Source organism: Canis aureus, chromosome 32 (assembly GCF_053574225.1).
Source record: "Canis aureus isolate CA01 chromosome 32, VMU_Caureus_v.1.0, whole genome shotgun sequence".
Taxonomy (NCBI): Eukaryota; Metazoa; Chordata; class Mammalia; order Carnivora; family Canidae; genus Canis; species Canis aureus.
Window position 1 is genome coordinate 41,662,794 of NC_135642.1, and position 23,096 is coordinate 41,685,889.

Consider the following 23,096-nt stretch of genomic DNA (forward strand, 5'->3'; position numbering starts at 1 on the left):
TGTGATAAAAAGGAACTCTTCTGGTTTCATGTTTATTTGAATTTCACTTTCTGTAATGTTAATATTTCATTTGTTCTACGTTATATACTTTCACCATATACATCTTTGTCCATCATGTTTGTTTTAATATTTCTGTACTATTGTTATATGCAGATTATCTTTAAGCAACATTTTGTTATTTTATTTCTCTGCTTTTTAATGAGGATGCTGAAAACTTTGTATTTAGTACCACTGTAATTTTTACATTTATTGTCATAAATTATGGTTTACTTAAAAAAAAAGTACCCCATTATTCTTTTTAAAAAGTTCAAATAGGCTAGCCTCGGTGGCTCAGCCGTTTAGCGCCGCCTTTGGCCAAGGGCGTGATCCTGGAGACCCGGGATCAAGTCCCACATTGGGCTCCCTGCATGGAGTCTGCTTCTCCCTCTGCCTGTGTCTCTGTGCCTCTCATGAATAAATAAATAAAATCTTTAAAAAATAAAAAAATAAAAAGTTCAAACAAAACTGGGAGTAGATAGCCCTTCCAGGGCTTATTAAAAGGGAGCGCCATCAAGCTATCTTATCCCCAAGTCATCACATTACCCCTTGCCCGTCTATAAAAGAGAAGACAGGCTGATAGGTGATTGGAAAAGAGTTATTTTTATTAAAGGCTCAACTGCCCTAAATTAAAACATTCTTAAAAAAAAAAAAAAGCACTTGGCATTGCATGCAGCCTTTCACCCTGCAGCCAAGTGAAACAGGCACCAAAAGAGAATCACTCAAAGACTGGGGGTGCCAAGAACAAACCATCTTTTTCCAGTGGATAGGCAGGAAACCAAATGATGTGCCATATGCCTCTCAATCTTGGAAAAGGGCTGTTTGGAGGTGAGAAGGCAGAGACTATATTCCCACTATTTGAAGAGCCATAATGTTCAAGTTTGGTTTCCTCTACCTAACAGGGCTGCCTTCTGAGTGAGCAGACCCCAGCAGTGAAAATAATCTGTGGCTGGAGCTAAGCGGGAAAACAGAGAGGTTCAGTAAAAGTAGATCCCTTGGGGCACCTGGGTGGCTCAGTCCATTAAGTGTCTACACTTGGCTCAGGTCATGATCCTGGTCCTGGGATCGAGCTCTGAGTGGGGCTCCCTGCTCAGCAGGGAGTCTGCTTCTCCCTCTGCCCCTCACCTACTTGTACACTCTCTCTCTTTGGCTTTCTCTTTTGAATAAATAAAATCTTAAAAAAAAAAAAAAAATCACCCGGCCAATTAGAAAAGTTTTTTTTTTTTTTTTTTTTTAAACATCTTTGGGAGCAGATACTATCGGATTTCCAATGTTCAAGACTGCCCTTGCGCTTTACCATGTTGCCTCAATTCCCAATCAGTACTCCCTGTGTTCCAGGGATGTACTAAATTGTTCTCATTGCCTTGTCTTTCTCCAAAACAAGAAAGGTGTATTAAAACTACTTCAAGAAAATATTCTTTAGGACAAATGGACTAAAATAAAAAAAAAATGTTTAAGATTGGGGTTAAACTCCTTCAGTCTCCTTGAAGGCAAATCAGTCTAATCCCTTAGCAAACAGCCAGCTTTTAACAAATCATGTAGGGATTCCATGCTGGACGGAGACTGTCAGTGACTTCCAGATTTATCATGTAACCATTTATGACTAGAACGGGTGACCCTAAGCCATGCCAGTATGGCAGGATGCAGCAACTGGCAGGTCCAGATGTCTGGACCTCCCAGGAGAAACTCCAGCAACCAGAGACCCAGGGAGAGAATCAGGGCTGCCTCCTACTCACCACGGGCATACCATTCTCCTTCTTGCGCCATATCCACTCTGGGTGTGGGTAGCCAACTGACTTGCAATACATCATGGCATCTTGCCCTTCATTTTTGTTCTCGCTCCGTTTGTGGCCAGTAATGTCAGGAGCAGCTGTAAGAAAGAGTGTTGAACAGTTACCACAAGAGCGGACTCTGAATAGGATACAAAGGTCCCACCTACTGACTCAGAGCTCTGCTTCTAATACAGCCAGTCTCTAGGCCTATCCTCATAAAAATCTTTGACAACATGCACTTCAGGTCAGAACTGAGCAATGGAACCAATCTATTCTCTACCTCCCACCCAACAAAGCAGCCCAAGCAGATACCAGGATTACCATTATGTGAAATTGTACTAACAATGTAGGTGGGTTCTCTAACCTCTTGGAAGAGGGGACACAGGCTCAACTGCCCTAAATTAAAACATTCTTAAAAAAAAAAAAAATGCACACAGAAGCTATTATCATCTCCTTTTCCAGTCATAGGTTTTTGGTTTTTTTCAAACTGCAGTAATAGCAATTATGGATTCTATCAAATGTCCTATATTCCTTTAAGGAAATGGGAGAGCCCTGAAATCAAACACCTAGAATCAAGTCCCATTGCAAGGTATGTAAAAACAATCAATGCATGGAGAAGCTATCTGATGCGCATCAATGAGCAAGGTTCTTCTGGGAAAGAGGTAATCCAGCAAACTGGCCTTCAGAAGGGGTAAGAAAGGAATAAATAGGAAATTCAACCAGTGTCCTAAGAGATTTAACAGTTTAAGAATCTGACCTGTACACCTGATTTGCAGTAATCTCAATAAACCCAATCTTGGGGGAATTTCTAGATATGCTAGACGTTGCTGGTCTTCTCTGCATTACAGGATCACTTACAAAGAAATAGCACCTGTGGTTTAAAAATCAGGTAAGTTTCAAGGATCTAAGAAATCAGAGATGGAGACCAATGCTTTGAATTTAGTCTCCTTTGATCCTAACGATACTTTCCACCATACTCCTCACTGGTTATAGTAATGTGAAAGCTACAACGCAGAGTAGGCCAGATGTCACTTTCTTGGCCAAGACAGGAAAGAGAATCAAGAAGCCTGGTCCAGATTCTAGTTTTGCTTGTTCTTTAATCGTTCCATGCTTCGGTTCTACAGCCATTACCAAATGAAGGTAATTCTGGCCCCTGTCTACATCCAGTGCCCTTGGATAGGGAAGTTTTAAAACATTTCATCTTGAGATCACAGAAGCCTGTACAATAGAGTATTGTATCATGGGCTTACCCCATGTTCCCCCTCTAAAAGCCTGGTTTTTCTTGGCTTAAAAAATGATCCAAAGTTCTGCCGCTTTCAGACTGTGCCTCCCTGCCCACCTCCAGAGGCACCCGGACAGAAATGGAGGTCCCGAGCTGTCTTTATAACCACTGCCTACCCAACTGACGCCTGCTCAGTACTACTCAGTGTGAGGGGTTTTCAAAAGAGGATGTTATACAGGAAATGTCTTTTTTTTTTTTTTTTTTCCAGGCAAACTTCCTCACTGCAGAAGGGAGTAGGCCAGCTGGCTCAATATTATTCCTACCACACCCAATTTCTCCCAAAGCCACTTGGTCACTGCTCAGACCTACTGTTCCACCACCTGCTCCCCCCTCCTCAGAGCTTTCTTCATGCAATAAATAGTAAAGACCATCTTAAGTATTCCAAGGAGCAAGCTCCATGGCAGTACACTAACTAAAACACCATCACGGGAAGACATAACAAGCAGAGGAGTTACCACATTTTGCTTCAAGTTGTGTTTCATGCATCTGACAAACATTTGTTGAGCACCTACCACATGCCAGATACATCATAGAGTGGTGGGGGGAAGGTCTTTCTGTTGAGGTGGATTTTAGCACAGTCATGAAGAAAATAAGGGAGTAGCACACTCCTATATCTGTGGGAAGAATACTCCAAATAAAAGACAAAAAAGCCGTGAGGCAGAGCTGTGCTTATTATGGACAAGGAACAGCATGGAGGAGTTTGGCTGAAACTCAGTAAGCAAGGCAAAGATGGTAGGAGAGGAGATTAGAGTGAACGGAGGAGCCCAGATTGAAGAGGACTCTGTAGGCCACTGCAGTGACTTTGCCATTTACTCTTGAGTCAGCTAGGAAGCCACTGATAAGTGCCAAGAAAAGGTATGAAATGATCTACTTGTTTAACAGCCTCCCTCTGGCTACTATGTAGACAGTTGTGTAGAGAGACAACAGTGGAAGAAAGACCATTTAGGAAGCTGTTCATATAGGCAAGGGAGAAGGTGGTTTGGATGAGGGCAGCGGCAGTAAAGTGAGGAGATTCTGATATATTTTATAGGCTGAGTTAATGTATCTGTTAATGGACTGGATGTGGGATGCAAGAGAAAAAGAGTCAGGGATGACTCCAAGGTTTCTGGCTTGAATAATTCTAAGAATGGAGTTGCCAGTTACTAAGATAAGAATTACAGGAGAGGGATCCCTGGGTGGCGCAGCGGTTTAGCGCCTGCCTTTGGCCCAGGGCGCGATCCTGGAGACCCGGGATCGAATCCCACGTCGGGCTCCCAGTGCATGGAGCCTGCTTCTCCCTCTGCCTATGTCTCTGCTTCTCTCTCTCTCTCACTGTGTGCCTATCATAAATAAATTAAATTAAAAAAAAAAAAAAAAAAAGAATTACAGGAGAATCAGGGTGGGTTTTTTTGTTGCCCTGTTTTTATTTTGTTTTGTTTAGGGATGGAATAATGGTGGTAGTAAAAACCAGGAGTTCAAAGTTTAGGACATGTTAAGCTTAAGATACTTAACATTCAAGTAGACAGCTGAATATCCAGACTGGAGCTGAGGGGAGTCGTCTAAGGTAGAGACATAAATTTTAGGAATCAGCGTATGTGTGACATATTTTTCCATTTTCATTCTACTTTGCCCCATAGAGAATACCCACTCTGGCCCAGTTACCTAACTAATTCCAATAATACTGTGAATTTAGTATCATCAGCTTTTACCTTGGGGACTCATCCCAAGATTGCACGTTAGAATGACCTAGAAGGCTAAAAGTTGGGTTGGCTTGGCTTATGGTGCCACGGCCTCTAAGAAGTCGCTATTCTGAAAGGATGCAGACGAGAAGGCCAAGACTGAGGAGAGGGATGGGAATGGTTTCACTCCTACCCTGGTGTTTAGGAGTGAAGACTTTTTCATTCACCTACTTTGGTGTTCTCCAGAGGCTTCTATTTTCAGATGTGAACATGGCCTTATAGGCTACTACACACAGAGACAAGGAACTTAGCTACCCTCGTCACACTTTGTCAGCCATATTTACAGTGTAACCTATGGGAAAGGGTCTTCAATGGTTAGATCTATTGCTGCTTTCTTCTTACTTAGTGAAGAATACTGAGTGAAGTCCTGATTATTCACCCTTGGGATGGTAGAAGCATCACCAGCTTTGTGGGCAGAGAGAAAATTCACCCCCAGTCACATCACTATCCCTAGAGAGAGATTATTACAACTATTACTTTAGCCTCTGAGTCAATGAAAATATTTTCCACTTCTATCATTGATGGTAGCTGCTCAATCAGAAAGACTGTTCCTCGGATGGTAGCCACACTTGTGGTAAACATCACATGATACATAAACTTGTCAAATGACAAAACTGTATACCTGAAACTAATGTAATACTGTGTGTCAACTATGCTCAAATAGTGAAGGATAAAAAAAAAAAAAAAAAGCAAGCCTGTTCCTGTTCCACCAGCTGGGTAGGACAGTGAACCCACAGCAAGAAAGGTCACCAGGCTCTCAGAGCACATGTTAGTACTGGTAGGGAAGCAAGTGGGGACCCTTAGGGCTCAGAGTCCACTCGTGGTGGTTTTTAAACAGTCTCCAAATCCGGTGATACTCTTCCCTTCATGAAGTGAAACATAATTGTTCCTTCCCCTTGAGTGTGGCCTAGTGATGGGATTCTAATAAATGAAATAAAGCAGAAGTAGGTATGTGGCTTTGGATTGTTGACAAAAGATGGTGTGGCTTTTTCCTTGCTCTCTCTCTGATCACACGTTCTGGAGAAGGTTAGTTATCATACAGGAGCACATTCCAACAGCCTACGGAAAAGGCCCACGTGGTAAGGAAGTGAGGCCTTCCGCCCACAGCAGTCATGTGAGGCAGCCATCGAGGAAACAGATCCTCCAGATCCCATCGAGCTTTCAGAAGATCCCGAGCCACCCCACAAATTGGCTCCCTATTCCTGACCCACAGAACCAACGAGGTAGTGTTTCTTGTTTTAAACCACTAAGTCTGGGAGTAATTTAACCACCCAATGAGGAAGATATAACTCTATTTACATAGAATTAAAAACTCAAGTTCTGTACCAGTCTTGCACATAACTGGAACTCAAGGTTAAAAACAAATATTTAAATTGAGCTATTAGTCTCAAGGAAAGGCAAGGCAAGGCTTAGACTCTGGCATTATGAGTTCTCAGAAATCAAAGAGATACTGATTAACGTGTTCTATGTTTGCTGATATAAACAGGACTTCTGTAACTCTGATTAAACGTTTAATCAGGTCAGATACTGACAAATTTTGATTAATGGCCTATTTATGTTGATTAAATGCCTCACCTTCTATGGGTTTGCCATTTAACAAGAAACTGCTTGACCAGGGTCAGCTGGTCTGAAGATAGGTCTGAGGCATCTGACAGAGCCAAATACTCCTCACTTCCCCTTACCCATTCAGGGAGGCACAGAGGATAACAGAGACCTTTAAAAGAGATCACAGATCCACTTGGGAAATTAACTTGCTCTCTGGCCTTGTTAGCCACATGCTCTAATATTAGACATAAGCTAATGGATAGCCTTCCAATATCCCGATGAATGGCAGCACAGGGGTTCCCAGAGAGTCTTAGTTATCACCCAACAACATCTGACCCAATTTCATTCTCTGGGCCCATGGCTGAGGACTAACACGTGTTCCTCAGTACCCTCTGTTGCCTGCCAAGCCTACACTTAGAGCAAAGCACCCAGCTTCTCTGTCACACTGGTGGCTGTAGAAAGTGTCCACTACTCCATTAGGCAATGGAGACATGTTCAGCTGAAGCTGACATTAAACAAAGTTAAACACAACAGAGCTAAGAATGGGGTCATGGTATGGGGTTTCTTACTTGGACAGCTTATTTGGAGCTCACTTGTCAAAGCACATTCATAACCGCAAAACTCATTTTCCAAAGAAACTCCATCCTTAAAGATGGCAACGAGCAGGCTCTTTCTAAGTAAGCATACTGATTCCATATCATGGTCTCATTGCTTCTTTTATGCAACCTATCAAATCCCAGAGACACATCATCTTTGCTGTAGGCAAACTTAGAGGCTTGGCTGAAGGCAGAGAGTGTTAAGATTTACTATTAAGCCAAGGGCTAAGCCCAAGAAGCAATATGAGACTGGTCAAAATGGAAGCAAGAAGGATGCTGACTTGTGACTCAATAAGCCTTCTCCACAAAGAGAAGTTTCATCATCGGTTGTGAAGACTAGAGCAGTCTGGGACTTGTGCTGCCTTCTGTAACTGAGGCTCTTCCCTTTCCAGCAGGTGAGAGCATTGAGTGGATGGCAAGTAAAGTCTCCTCTAAGACAGTGATTCTAACCTTGGCTGTACACTATAATCCCCCCGGGTGCTCTTCATAAGCCTGAAGTCCAGGCCACACTGCCTACACATGAAATCCAGTTTGAGAACCACTGCTCTCATACCTTTCCTGGCATGAGATTTGAGATTAGGGGAGCAATAAGGAGGAACTATCCCTTAAGATAGGGAGAGGAGTGAGTGGAGGTATTAGGGAACTGATGTGACATTCCCAAAGTTGAGAAGTTGACAGAGCCACTACCACAAGGAAAAGAAGCTTAGAGATCATTTCCTTCAATAACCCAACCTCTCCTTTGTGTCCATATAAGGGAACCACAGACTACTGGAGCCTTACAGAAACTCTAAGGCCATCTATCTTTTTTTTTTTTTTTTTTAAGGCCATCTATCTTATATTGCTTCATCACACTTGTGGAAGCTGAGGCCTGAGGAAAGACAGAGAATAGCTAGAGCCATAGTAAATTTCATGGCAGGGCAGGATTAGAACCCATTTCTTCTCTCAGTCCAAGGCCTTCCTGCTGTTATATGCTGAACACAGCAACATGGCTTAATGCTTAGCAGCACAGGCTCTGGCACGAGAGTGCCTGGGTGAGAACCCCTGTTCTACTGGTTATCTGTCACACTGGGCCACTCATCTTATTCCCTTGAGCCTCCATGTTCTCCCCCGGAAAGTGGAAATAATAATGGTATCTTCATCCAAGTTGTGAAGACTATAGGGGAGGACAAGAATAGTAATGCATCTAGCACAGTGCCTGGCATACAGTTAATATTCAATGTTAGTCATTCTTCTCAACAAAGGTCAGGGTGGCACTCTGAAGAGAGGAAAAGAAAGAATACGTATGGTTATTTGGGCTGAGGTTGATGCTCAAAATGTTCTAGCAGCTTCAAAGTATTATTATTTTGATTTCAAAGACTTCTCAAGTACGGGCAATTCTGAGTCAGAACCAGCTTGACATAAGCTCTGACCTCAAGGCTGTCAGTACCTCTAAGCATCCTTGCCTATCAAACTAGCTACCTATCAAATAAATAACCATGAAAATGCTCTGCTGAAAATGCTGTACAAATGAGAGATGTGTATTATTACCCTTCATGATATTGTCATCACCATACAGTCCATGTCAGCTAGTTTGAACTTTAATATATCACTTGTAAGGCCATACAAGAAAGTAGTAAACAGGGATGCAGAACAAGGTGACTTACAGAAATCCTAACATTTAGTCATAACGTTAAAATACAAAGAAAGCTGAGAGTATGGAGGGAAAAACATAGATAGATAGATAGATAGATAGATAGATAGATAGATAGATAGATGATAAAACCATGATAAGCCTTAGCTCTTACCAGAGTCCCCCAAAGACTGAAACTCACTTGAAATGAATAGTGAGCAGGGAGACATAATGTTGAGCCTAATAAAACAAGTAAGGCTCTCAACCCAGACCTTCCTAGGGCAGGGATGTACCTTTAACAAGAGGCAGTGGCGTATCTGTTGCAAAGGATTTTGTGGCCACCAAAATCCTTTTCTAAAAACAAAATAAAATTCAAATTCTTGTTTCTTGGATTAATCAAAATAATTGAGTGATGAGGACAGGGTGAGAGTCATGAAGGGGATTTTCTCCTTTTTTTGTAAATTACATGGACATTTTTAATGTGCTTTGTTACAAGCACATTTTTCTTTTTAAAATTTTAGAAAAAGAAAGGGGAAGAGAGAGGGAGTAAGAGTTAGAAAGGTTAAATAATCATAGGAATAGAAAATTCAACACTTATTCATTCACGAATACTCTATAACAAGCTGTGCAGTCTCTAGAAGACACAACCCCTGAAGAGTCAAAAAGCTGAGGAAACGATGACTCCCCCAAGTTATCTAAGAGGATCCCCAGACAGGCTGGGCTACGGGGCAGAGGTCCCACTAAGGTCTAGTCATTGCGGTTTCCTCTCCCCTGGCCAGCCCTGCTCTTTCATCCCCAGCATCTGCTCAGGTCACCTGCCAGATACCTAAGAAATGTAATCCTAAACAGTAATAGTATCTTCCTGTTTACACTGTGCCGCATTCTTGGCCTTTAAAAAAAAGTAAAAGAAAAAAAAAACAAACCCTACTTCATAGGCAAGGCCGTCCCTACTACCTGCAGACATTACCATTTTCAAAACCCCTTTCTTGACAGGGATCTACAGGCTAGGATAGAAAAACACTGCCACTTCAGGTCTGTTCCTGAACAGGTGCCCTCCCTATCACTCCTTCAGCCTTCTTTTCTCTTCACCATAAGTAACTCAGGGCGTGGTGATCTGCTGCTATACAGTGCCCAGTTCTGGTCTCGTCTAAGCCCTTCACTCCTCACAGTGCTAAGTTCAAACAACACCCCAGGACGAGGTGCTGAACTGCAATAAAAGCCGAACGGGGGCGGGGGGTGGGGGAAGAACTGAGGACTGCAGAACAGGTGCTAAAGAAATCTATCTGTATGGTGTAAATTATACTGCCCTGAAATGCCGATTTAGTTAAGCCACAAAGGAAGAATCTGAGAGACTCCTTTCAGCAGAGGTCACTTAAGTTTCTTGAATCTCTCTCAAGTACAACGATCTCTTTACCTGTATTAATCAGCAGATTTTTAAAATCATTATAGCTATAAAAAGATAACTATCTTTTACCCCACCATAGGGGCAACTGAAGAAATAAAACCAGAGTTTATATGAAAATGCTTTGGGAAGCAATGCCTCCCCTACGCCTCTTATCCCCTTCTCTCTCAATGCAGGGCAGTTTGCAACCCCAACCACCTAGCTTAGAATATGATCCTGGGACTATGGCAAATCTTTTTAAAGTTAAACAGAAAAAGTCAAATGTTCAGTCTTTACAGCCTAAACTAATAATCACCTAAAAGATATTAAAAGTTCAGCTGTTATTCCTTGTGAATTTTGAGAGACTAATGTATCTGTCCAAGCTAATCACAGAATACGCTTTAGGAATTCTACAAAAGAGAATTCTCTTAGGGTCTACTCCTTTAAAATCAGGATATCACCTCCCACCCCAATCTTCCTCACAGAGCTGCTGGGCAGTAAAATCCAATAGCGCAGCACACAGTCATGCCGATAAATCAGAAGCATGGAAGTTTTAACTTCCTTTGAAAACTCTGCCTGCAGCTTCCTATTCTCTCCTGCTCCAGACTACGACCTTCTATCTGCTGAAGGGAAAGTGAGGAAAGATGCCTTGGAGGCCACTTTAGTAGCCAACCCGATGAGAAACCACTTCTGTCTCCGCTCCTGAAAGTGCTGCTAGAAATTATTAGAGCCAAATCAGCATGATCACAGTGAAGCCAGGACTTGCAACTGCATGTAAACACCCTTAGGCTTGGGGAGGACAGTTAACTACACACACCTTTTCCCCTCCCTCACCCATCCTGTTACCTCCACGCTTGGGACTTTGTGCCAAAGGCTCAGCCTGGAATGCTGCACAGCCACCAGTACCTCATGGAGGAGGGAAACAACTCCCCACATAGCCCGGCTCACCCAGGCAAGAACAGGCACTTGACTGGCTTAGAGAAAAGGTCTTCTCATACCTCCATCATCGTGTTGAACAAATCTGTCATCCGTCAAAAACAGAGATAAACTCAGACCTCTCCAAGAAAAGCCCTGAATTAATCAAATCTCAGGTTGTCTGGCCTACGTGGACTGTAACCATACCAGTGTGACTCAACCCCTTCAGGCATTTAGAATTCAGTCTGGCAGCTAGAGGAGAGATACTGGTTGTCCTTACATTGACTTACAAGTCAGGGCTGTGTCAGCAAGACACTACTTTCATTTAATAACAACATATAATTGAAACTTAGAATCTAAGCCTTTCTTTAAACTTCTAGTCTTCTAATTACTATTATTATTTTTTAAGATTTTATTTTATTTATCCATGAGAGACACACAGAGAGAGCAGGGCAGAGACACAGGCAGAGGGAGAAGTAGGCTCCATGCAGGGAGCCCGACGTGGGACACGATCCTGGGTCTCCAGGACTAGGCCCTAGGCTGAAGGCGGCGCCAAACCGCTAAGCCACCTGGGCTGCCCAAGTCTTCTAATTATTTTAAGACAGATCTGAATACCTATTATAGGACCTTCCCATTTCCTAAATTTATCCTTCCAGCTGCTAAGGATCACCTGTAGATTTAAAGAAGAAGTCTGTATCCTTCCTAAGCAAAATTCAGACTAAAAAAAAAAAAAAAAAATCCCCAAACCCCTCATCTCTTCAGTCTGTCCTCAAACAAGTGCCCTGCCTGCCTCTGGACATTTTATAAAATGGAAAAACATGGGCCTGAGAGTCAAGACATGAGTTCTAACGCTAGTTCTGTCTCAAACCACTCTGTGACCTAGAGTTCATGGCTGCACTTTTCTGGGTCTCAGCTGCTTCTCTGAAGTAACACAGGAAAGCTGGATTCACGATGTTAGGTAGCTCCAACTCTACCAAGTCCACTTGTCCCTTCTCTTACAGTTCTCCTAGAGTTCCCTTCCTTTCTGGGAACTTTCAGCTACATGTTTAAGATGCAGCTGCATCTTTAAGATGCCATGCACCCAGTTTCTATTAAAATTCCAATGAATCATCCACAGATAGTTTATGTTCATCCTACACATTGTATTTTTCCAGATTCTGCTGGCCCATTGGAGAGATCTATGTATAATATTTGTAAGGCACTATTTGTTCTAAGAGATTTACATAGGTTGAATGATATGAAGCTGCCAACATTCAAACATTTTTACCATACAGAAACAGCAATTTCATATGATTCAAATTACCACATTAACTTACTTATTCCTCCTTACAATCCCCATGAGGTAGGTTTTACAAATGAGGAAATGGGAGCACAAAGAAGTTAAGAACTTGCCACAGTCACAGAGCTAAGAGATGACAGGGTTTGGATTTAAACCTGGGCAGCTAAGCTCCTGAGCCTGTGGTCCTACCATAATGTTTTATTGCCTCCCGTACTGGGAACAAGAACAGCTTGAAGAATGTGAGTCCAGACCAAAGTAGTGTCTCAGAAGGAGAGTGAGAGGCTCACACTGCAGCCTCTGTTGGGTTGTACCTTTCACTTCAATGGTGGCATTTGCTTTAGGAGCACTGACAAAGTGATATACACAGTGGTATTCGCCTGAATCCTCAGCTCTCGGCTTATTGATCCTGCAGAGATGAGAAAAAAAATGAAGTGAGGAAGCTGGGAACAAATACACAACAAAATATACAACAAAATAAGAATCAAAAGGGCAACCAGGGACCTTGCTCTCCAAACCGTGTCCCTGAATGCAACTCACCTCCTCCTAACTGAAAGCAAAAACCTCCCTCCACGTATTACAAAACATTAGAGCTTCACTCCTTACTGGGTGCCTGGAATACAAAGATGGAATGATACATGGTCTCTAACCTTAAACAAGTAATCAAAATAGAGGGCTGTACAAAATACTCTAGATTATATTTAGATATAGAGGATGGAGCCATCACTAAAAAAACCTTCTTGCTTACCTCATGTTTCTAGTCAAATAAGTAAGAGCAGGAAAAAAGGCAAACCACAAACCTTCTTCTGTGCTCCCCTTTTAAAGACCCTGTTTTGGTAGTTTTGTTCTTCCCACACAGTATTTCGGTACCATGCCTTTTAATCTCACTCACAGGATCCAAGGGATAGTGGGCGGAACAAATCCCTGTAATCAGAGCACCAGCCACAGAGATGCAGCTAAACTTTTAAGATACTTAGGTACAGCTAGAACCCTAAGGTCCTGCATGATCTCCTTCCTATGCTCATCTCAGCCACTTCCTAATCCTGCTGGGCTCTTTTCACTTTTTCAATGTGCCCTGCTTGTTCCTTCCTCAAAACCTAGACACAAGATGTTTCTTTACAGAGAATGCTCTTCCCATCACTCTTAGCCTAATCTAACTCCTTCCGCATCGGTCTTGGCTCACATCATTTCTTCCTACCCTCAAAGTGACATCCCTCTACCTGACATTCTTGCTCATACTACAGTGTAATTCTTCACACACATGCATCAAAACATATAATTATATATTTATATATTTATGTGATTGGTTGATGAATGTCCAGTTTCCCAAAAGACCAAGTTCTATGTGGACAGGCACTGGGTATAGAATTGCTGCATAATTCTATACCCAGTGCACATGGCCTGGCCTGAAATATAGCAGGGTGAATGAATGAATAAATGAGCAATTGACTGAATGAATGTAAACTCAGAGTGAACAGCTGTGCAGAGATCCTGATCAAGTTAAGCAGAGTGACAAGAAGGACTGTAGGACATGTGCACGGCTAGAACAGCACTTCCTCTGAATTCCACAGGGTGATCCTAAACAAGCTTTCTTGCCCCTGACAATGAGCTTCACACCAGCTCAGTACACTAGGGCTTTATACACATACCCCAAAACTTACATAGAAAGGCTGGTGTCTAATTACTGAAGAGAAATCTACATCAGAAGATGATCATCATACAGCTCCTGCTCTTTTGGCTCAGTGGTAAAATGTGGTACTTGTGATGGTCAAATCTACATTGTACTAATGTCTGAGAAAAACCCCTAGCCTTAACCACTGACTGGCTCAATATATTTATCCATCTTACTGTTCATCCCAAAAGATCATGGATGAGGAGAGACAATATATCCCTAGGACTACCTCAGCATACCCGCGGCAGCATAACATTCTTAGAGGAACAGCCAAGAGTCTTCTAAATGTGATACAAGGGGCTCTTCTTAAATCAATATGCTCCCAATAGAGAAAACAGACACAAGTCAGCTGCTCTTAGCAAATGTTCCAGAGTTTGGAGGAAGAGCAGCAGCTGTATCTTCAGAGCTCAGACTAACTTAACTCTAAGATCCTTGAAAAGACTTGGAAAGATGACTCCCAAGCTTGAGCCCATGCCTGTGGGTTCAAAATCTCCCCTACATCATTCCCTTCAACTAGCTACTGGGAAACAACTGAAGCAAATGGAAAACAAGCCCAATAGCCAAGCAGGTGCAGGGTCTCTCAGACTGGTCCATAGATCACTTAATAGGTGGCCCAAGGGACTCATCAGCCATTACTTCACAAAATGTGGGAGAACACAGATTCCCTGAAAAACTCTGACAATGCAGAACACCCCTGGAGAGCTGCAAATAAGCTGACCAAAGAAAGAAGAAAGAAGGAAGAAGAAGAAGAGGAGGAGGAGGAGGAGGAGGAAGCATTTTATAAAGTCAAACTCGAATTTATAAAGCTACAGTTCAAAGCCATGTGGGTGACACAGTACAAGACCTCGGTGAAACAAAATTGGATGTCTGGTACCTTGAAAGAGTTATTATAAAAATACAAACTTGTAAAACTAACAAATAGACCAAGAACATATGCCTTTCGGGGATCCCTGGGTGGCGCAGCGGTTTGGCACCTGCCTTTGGCCCAGGGCGCGATCCTGGAGACCCGGGATCAAATCCCACGTCGGGCTCCCGGTGCATGGAGCCTGCTTCTTCCTCTGCCTATGTCTCTGCCTCTCTCTCTCTCTCTGTATGACTATCATAAATAAATAAAAATTAAAAAAAAAAAGAACATATGCCTTTCATCCTACCCAACAGTTCTATGTGATTAAGCTTTTCCAAACTATGAGAATATGTCTGAGGCTATATTTCCAATTTAATATCAAAAGAAACTACAGTGGAGATAGATTAAACTTGCCACTAAAATGGTATGTTAAAGCAGGAAGAAAAAGAAAAAAAAAAAAAAAAACCCAAAAACCTAGATTCTAAAAAGTCAGGAGACAGAGAACCTAGCCTTGCTTCTGAAATTTACTAGATAGACTATTTGGCCTTGAAAATAGTTAAGAGTTATTACTCTTTGAGTTTTAGTTTCCTTACTTGAAAAAAAGAGGATCCTGATTGTGGGTCAATTAAATAAGGGATATGAAAAGATCTCAATTTTGCAAAATACTGCAGAAGGTCCTTGCTACTACCAGGCATGCAGATTTTCCTGGTCTTACTCCAGTGCACTCTTTCTTTGTACAGACTCAACCTGACAAACAGAATCAGCCAATCCTTTTCCAGATTAGTTTTCAATCACAAACTATTCTGAAAGGTGAGGTGCCATGTGTTCTAGGTATTCCAAAAAAGCACCAAATCTTTGGGGGCCAGGTTAACTTCAGCCGGCAAATATTCCCCTTTCATCAAATGATGTTTCCAGGTTACCATCCTTAATCCAGACCACTAAAAGGCCCTGTATCCACTGGTCTTGATCAGGTTATGGTCCTATTAATTAATCTCAAGAGGTAACTCAGACATCTATCCAGGAGAAAGATCACTTAGGGTGCTCTTGCTCTAAGAGTCCTAAGGCAGATTTCATTCTGATTCCTTAAACCCCTGGATTAAGTCAAAAGACCTGCATTCTAATTGTGACTTTCCTACTGACTAGCATGGTTTGGTTACCCTAAGCAAATCACTCTCAATGCCTTCTGTTTCTCTATTATCATAGTGAGGGGAACATTTATGACTCTCAAATCTGGCTATTCATTAGAATGCTTTGGAAATCTTTCAAAGATTCCTGGGCCTCACCCCAGATATACTGGATTAGACTCTCTGGAGAAAGACCATATATATCTTCTGTGTCTCCTTCATAACATAGCTGTGGATTATGAATGTCCACAGTAAGCTCAGCAATGCTCCCTTCCACCTTCCCAGGAACTGCTAGCCCCTCTCACCTGTATTCCATGTTGCTGGCATTCTTGCGAGTGGCGGTCAGTTCTACCCCATTCTTTGTCCAGTAGCTGTATGTAAGGGTATGAGAACTGGAGGTGAGGTTACACTGCAGGGTGACGGGGAGAACAGGGCTGTCTCGAAGAATGATCTCTTCACTGGTGACAATCCTTGGCTCTGTAATAAGAGTGCACAGTGATAGGGAGCCATAGCCTTCCATTCTTTGTAGCCCTGGCCTGAGAATCAGATGGGGTAGGATGGGGAGACTAGAAAAGAGGGAGGGCAGACAGGACCACCACATGAGGAATTTCACTTTACCACTTTAGAGGAAGTCAAGAAAGGAAAAAACAATGATTATAAGCAAATGACCACTAGCGCAGACAACAGCCTGAAGACCAGTTGGCCTAGACGTGAAAAGAATGGGAGTATTACGGGTACTTGTACTGGCAACAATCCACTTATACTTTTGAACACCACCGTTTCATGATTTAAGAATGACCAACCAATTCAGCTTCAATTAGTAAACCAGGCTCCACCTTGTAGTTCTGAAGACAAAAGCAGTATCATTTGTATATAACTAATAAACTCCCTGTGGAGTCACTAGGCCCTGGAACAGTAATAGCTATAATTAGATAATACATGTATGGCTTTTCCCACATTTAATTCTGATAAACCTATGGCAAACCAGCCATGGCCATTAATTATGTAGAAAGAAACAGTGTAGATCCTAAAAGCAAATTTCCTGCCAGAAGTCTATTGCATTTTCCAAATTTTGCCAAGGGAAAATTCTTAAGGAACCATCAACAGTTCTTCTCTCCAGCCCGTATTTATTCCCAAAGCTTTTTCAGAATTGTTATTTAAAACACATTCCATTGTGCAGATAACATAGAGTGTGATATGTGCTGGTATCATGGGCTCCTAGCATTTTTAGAGCTAAAAGGCCCTTAGAGTTCACTGAATCCCACTCTTTAAGAGCTAGAAACAGAAAATGACTTGTGCAAGGCCATAGTTATTGTTAGTGTCAACACTGGGCCTAGAACACACGTCTGACTAAATTCTCTATCTCTGCCTCCCTCCCCCAGCTCCATACCCCCAACACACACACTTTCCACCCTATAGCAATTTATATACTTCATCTTCTGATTCTCTCCTGGGCTTAGATAACCTGGGGTCATTAGTTTAAAATCTATAAAAATAACCTCAAATATTAGAACACACTGAGCAGAAATGTTTTAAGGCACACTCTATCATTCCTAGAAGGTTCGTACTTTAAAGCCTTTTGAATTCCATCACTATATTAAAGTCAAGATGTCTGTTTGTTGTCTTGTTGTTCCTCTCTCTAATCTTCTCCTAAGCTTAGCTGCTATTCTACTTTTGGTCAGACATTTTCAGGTGAATTCTAAACTTTTCCCATCCACATTAGAGGTATTTCCTCTTTTGTTCTTTTTCCAATTGTTTCTCAGAAATTCTTGATTAACTTCTCATTTCCCTGCACCTGACAACTCGGTAGCAGCAACCTGACACCATTTTATGCAGTACAGTGCTGACTCTTAACTCTTGAGGATAGAACTCACTCCCTGCACTGGAACTAATAAGCTTTGTTCCCTGTGCAGGGAGGGGGATGGAATGGAAAAGTCATGGGACACTTGAAAAATATAATGCCCAAGGACCTCTTAATCAATGCAACATTTCTGACTACGGAGCTCATATCAAAGAAAACTGTGACAAATAAAGCAAATCCTTAAGTCTGTTCAATTAAATGGGTTCTCACTATTTTCCAACTCTGGCAAAGGGATAGTGGTTATCTTCCATTCAGCACTGGTCCTTACTGGTAACATCAAACAGGGTCTCTATGTACAGATAATGGAGGCATAGCAGCCACTAAGACAGAAGCAGATGCATGTAAACACGTTAGCGCAGTGGTGTCCCATGGTTTCCAAAACACACTGGACAGAAGCCAAGTCCCTGGGCCTTAAGTCGAGCAGAACGGCTGCAAACCCTGCAATGGAAGGCGCACATACACCATCAGCAGAAAGCACCACAATTCCAAGAAAAATCAAAACCAAGCAAAAACAAAAGAGAGAACCAGTACTCCACAGAAATTAAAAATATAAAGGCAACATTAAAACCCAAACACACTTTTAGGTTTTTACTAAATTTTTATTATCCAATTTTATTTTCTGTCCCATTTGGGACTCTCCTTCTGGCTCTTCTTCTCAGACTGCACTGAGAAAGGGTAAACTCTGAGGATGAGGCCAAGAGCTTCCAGATGTTTCAACACAAGGAGGCCAAAGTAAATGCTACTCTTACCTGTGACGATGCAAATGCCCACTGCAGCTCAAGGAGATTAAGAAGGTGATGAGAGCAACCTGGAGACTTTCTGCCAAGAATTCTTGGAAGGCAAAGGAAAGCTCTTTTCCCCTTACGTGTTAAAGATCCAGGAGAGAGTCAGCTGGGAGCAAGTGGATAATTTAAATAGGTTTAAATATGATTCTGCAACATAGGAGGGCTGTGGGGTAGGGTAACCTCCCTCTGATGATTGCTGTATATGGAAACCAGTGCTAAACCAAAGCTCCTTGGCCAGGGTGCCACACCTGCATTTTGCACCAGGATGAAGGTGGAGCTTTTATTTCTGTGGTTTAATATTGCGCATGAAAGTCCACGAGAGATGAACAAAAATGTTTACTTGCCACTGACTCCCTATTTAGAAGTAGTGGATGGGAGATCCTTAGCCTCACCACCACTCTTGTGTAGAAGAACATGCTATGGCCAGAGAGATACCTAAAAACTGGGCATATTTCTCTTCCTGCCTTACCTTACTCAAGGAGCTTTGGGGAAAAGTACTATCAAGAAGTCATCCTTAGAAGACTTCAACCACCTCCTGGAGGCAAATGTCCTTGGGATGCTAAGACCACAAAACAATCCAATTAGAGTGAATTCAGGATGTTTTTAAAAAGTAACAGCAGCAGCTTGGCTCTCTAAAACAGTTAACTAGGGCTGACTGATGGGGAAGTCTGGGATAAGACTTAAACTGGCAAGGATTTGGTTTAACCACATGCAGACACTTCTAAAGTAGGAAGTTTATTTCCAAGTAAACTGGGGGAATGTTACGTATTTTCAAAACTGAATTGGTAGGTAAGTGCCCCCCAAAGACTCATCATCTTCTAGCCCCAAGGCATGACCTTTTAACTAGGAGTCTACTTGAGTCAAGCTCCTGGACGTACAAGTACCAAATGCCCAGCCCAGTCCATGCCTACAAACTTCTGCAGATCTTTGTGGCCATTTGGGTAATTCTGGTTTTATAAGGAAAGGAGCAGGGGGGGCAGGAGAAGGAAGCGTGCAAGGGAAAAACTGTTAAATAAAAGAAAATTGCTGGGTTAATATTCCCCATTTTCACATAGACAAGGTTTTCTTTTCCCCTTTCCAGAAGCAGGTTCTCTGATTGAACAGTGCCAGCTGCAGCAGCCTCTCCTCTCTCTCCCCTAAGACCTATCCTCTTCATAAGCATCTTCTAAGGTACTATAAAGAATAGACAACTAATCTGCTATATTCCAAATAAGTATACAGATTCAGGGCCCATGTCCTATTATTTCCTGCATTATTATCAAACTCCTCATAAATATGTTTTTACTATTTTTACTTATTCTTTCTAAATCAATCAGTTCCTTAAGCCAGAACTGGCTATAAGTCTGAGTTCTTGAAGAGAAGGCAAAAACCCAAAGGATCTTTCCATTAAGTAGAGTATGCTCCCTCAATTAAAATCAAGTCAGATGTGGGGCTAGAACTAACTCTTCCTGGCCAGGAGCACTAGCTCTGTGGTGGCTTCTTCCTCCCTCTCCTTCCCACTACACGAGTAGCAAGACACTTTTCAGAAAAAGAGGTGGCCACAAAAGCTCCCGGGTCTAATGTCTTACTTGTACCCGCTACAACAGATGAAGAGAAGAATTCTGAGCCAGCCGCTTAGGCTCTCCCTCATCACTTAGTTGGAATTTAGTTTCTTCTTTTTTCAAAATACAAGAAAAGGCCAGTATGAATGGCTTCCAAACTATTTCTGGGGTTGCCAGTCTCTGGGATAAGGAGGACTGTGCCAACAGTCAGTCATCAGAGTCAATCTGTGAACAGGAAGCAGATGCAACTCTGACTTTGAAACAGCATGATGGGGTTTAAAAAAAAAAAATTTTGCAGTTTAGTGTCACCTGGTGCCTAACAGCAAGACATACAAAGGAAATCTCGGGCTGTTGCTTTTAAGAGAACAGGAGACTGGATGGGCAGGACCAGTAAGGAGTGTACTGCTGTAGTGGAGGGCTGTTATCAGAGAAGCACATGCCACTGTTTTAGAAAAGAAAAAGAGCTGGAACTATGGAGATATCCAAGCTTACATGCCACCCAACAACCAAAACACACCACCACACTGCACCTATGGCAACATTCCCATCACAGAACAGGATGACACCAAGTCACAGTGAGGGAAGAGGCTGGGTAGACACAAACTTAAAACCATAGAGGTGAAGGCAGCTACTCAGAGAGCTTCAAACAGATCAACAGAAGAAATAAAAGTAGTTAGACTGGGGAGAGAAACAAAAATAAAAAGGCACCAGAGAATAAATCAGCAAAAGGATAGCAGGAAACCTACTACAAAATTAAAAGGGGAGGGAAAGAAACAATTCAACACTACCCTGGTATAAATGCCTGGTTTTAGGAGTGTTAAGTGTTTTTTTTGAGCCCCCCCTCCCCCAGTTCTCCCTCCCCACCTCTTCCCATTGCAGATGATTTTGGACAGGCACGGATTTCCCCAAGTTCTTTGTTCCTGAGGAGAAAGACACAGAAAAGGGTCAGGGAATGAGGGAGGTAGAGAGGACGTCAAAGAAAAAAAAAAGTTGCCACAGATGTTTTCATACACTACAACCAGAAGGGTCGTGGGTTTGAAAAAACGAAGACAAGGGGTGGGGTGAGCGATCATACTGGGGAAAAGGAAAAGGAAGCAGAAGGGAAGGGTCATCGGGCCACCTCTAATGACTACAGTACTACTACTGTAGGGTGCTGGACTCACTCTGAAGGACGCTTATGGTGGCCTGGGCTCGAATCCATGTTATGGAGGGGTTTTGCCTCAAGTCATTCCTCTTGGGGTCGTTGCTGGCCCTGCACTCGTAAGTCCCAGAGTCCTCCAAGGTGAGCCGGGTTATTCTCAGCACACTCACGCCGTTTGACCCGTAGGCGGTGTTTACGGTGACACGGCGCTTCCGAGCACCGTCCCACAGCTGTCTGAAAGACTCTGCCCGGTTGACTTCTGCGTACCACCACTGGATCTCTGGCGTGGGGCTCCCGACCACGTCACAGTACAGCTCAAAGGCGTCCCCAGTGAGCTTAGTTTCTGACATGGGCGACTTGACAAACCCAGCTAGAGGGAGGGGGAGCAGGAATGCAGTGACAGGCCAATCAGAAAAAAAAAGAATCAACAGGTGTTAATAGTAATTTAAAGAAAAGAAAAGAAAAAAGCAAATGAGTTGCAAAGAACAAAAAGGATTCATTTTTAAACTATAAAGAGACAGTAAATAGCATTTCATACAAGCTTTTAGAAGAAGAACCACCCTGGGAAGCTTATGAAGCAAAGGCAGGCTAATTTCAAGCTGGGGCAGCCCAGGTGCTAGCCAGGCAGAAGCAAGCCCACTGGAAAGCGTTTTAGCAATGGGCCCAGTTGGTAGGAATGAGAAAGCTTCGGGTCTCGGGGGAAGAGTCTCTTTCCTTAGAGCACAAACCATTACCTTTTCAAATTCAGGCAAGTGATGAAAGATAACCGCAAGTGGCAGGAGGTCTATATGCCAAGTCAGGATCTCTCTTTTGGATGGGTGAACACTTTGTTAGAGATGCCATGTCTTTTGTGGGCCTCAAGAAATATTAACTGACCTAATGACGCCTTCTTTTGGGAATCAAAGTCCAAACTTCAACTGAAAAGGTAGCATAATTCTTTCTCGTGCAGGATTCCATCCTGAGTTCAGGAGACTTCCTCCACATCCTGTTCTTCCCTGGGTCTATGGCAAACAAACGGCCCAGTGATCTGTGACTAGGTTAGCCTCCACTTGAATGCAGACCTTCACTCAGGCACAGGGAAACAAGACAGTCTGTACTTGAGAGTGAGAATTCCTATGGGGGTCCGCTCAGCGGTGAAACCAGCGTTAACAGCAATCCAACTCAATACCAATAGAGGGACTATGCCTTCCACAATTCCATAAGTTCATACAGCTAGAGAACTCTGCTGAAAAGTCAGTCTTAAAAATAACCATGGTACTTGACAGGCTCTGTCTACACAGTTTAGTTGCCTAGCTCCCAGAGGCCAGCTCAGAAAGAATAAGAAATGTACAATGATGAAATAAATTCTATGGTGAAGGTTAGGCCTCAACAACATTGCCAGGCATTGCCAGGAATTAAAGTTGATGCCTACCTCCACTCGTCCATAATTTGCTTTAGGTTACACTCCCATAAGACATGGTGGCAATGGCAGAAAGAGAGTAGAAAATCCAGACTTACTTGAAGAACTTTGGAGGAGGGTCCATAATAAGCTAAATCACAGTGCAAGCATACTCTCTCTCACCCATTTACTTCACCTAGGGTTCATCGGCATTTCTACCAATTCAAGCAGTGTCCCAAGGTACAGGGCAAGAAGCTAAAAGAGGTACTGAGTGGCTGGTCAATTTCCCTGGGGATCAAGCTGACCCCTCTGTGTTGGGCAGAGTGGGGCCAGGATCTAGCAACATCAGATTAAAAACATTCCAAAGGAAAGGTATAAATTATATGGAACCGTTTTCCTACAGTCCGGAAACCAAGAACATGAAGAACTGACTAAAAATGGAGGTTACCAAGTGGAAAACATTCCATTTATATCCCTAAAAGTACTTGCTTTTGGAGATAAACTTCACCCTACGGACCTCAGAACCCTAAACCTGCATGATCTCTGCAACAATGTGCTATACTTACTTAACTGGAGGTCAAGACCTCCAAAATCATACTAATCTTTCAATTCATAAAACA

At 42.6% G+C, this 23,096-nt stretch overlaps 1 protein-coding gene across 5 annotated transcripts in view; it reads right to left on the minus strand.

Moving 5' to 3' along the window:
* NPTN (neuroplastin) overlaps positions 1-23,096 on the minus strand; it is a 69,718-nt gene that overhangs the window by 11,918 nt on the left and 34,704 nt on the right. For all 5 annotated transcript variants that reach the window (XR_013370556.1, XR_013370555.1, XM_077881803.1 and 2 more), the window contains exons 2-5: positions 21,121-21,468; positions 16,076-16,247; positions 12,445-12,539; positions 1,773-1,906 (exon numbers count right to left, since the gene is read on the minus strand). Coding sequence is in view for 3 of the 5 variants with exons in the window: in XM_077881803.1 (XP_077737929.1) it covers positions 1,773-1,906; positions 12,445-12,539; positions 16,076-16,247; positions 21,121-21,468 (749 nt within the window). In the remaining 2 variants the exon portion in view is untranslated. The remainder of the gene's footprint in view (positions 1-1,772; positions 1,907-12,444; positions 12,540-16,075; positions 16,248-21,120; positions 21,469-23,096) is intronic.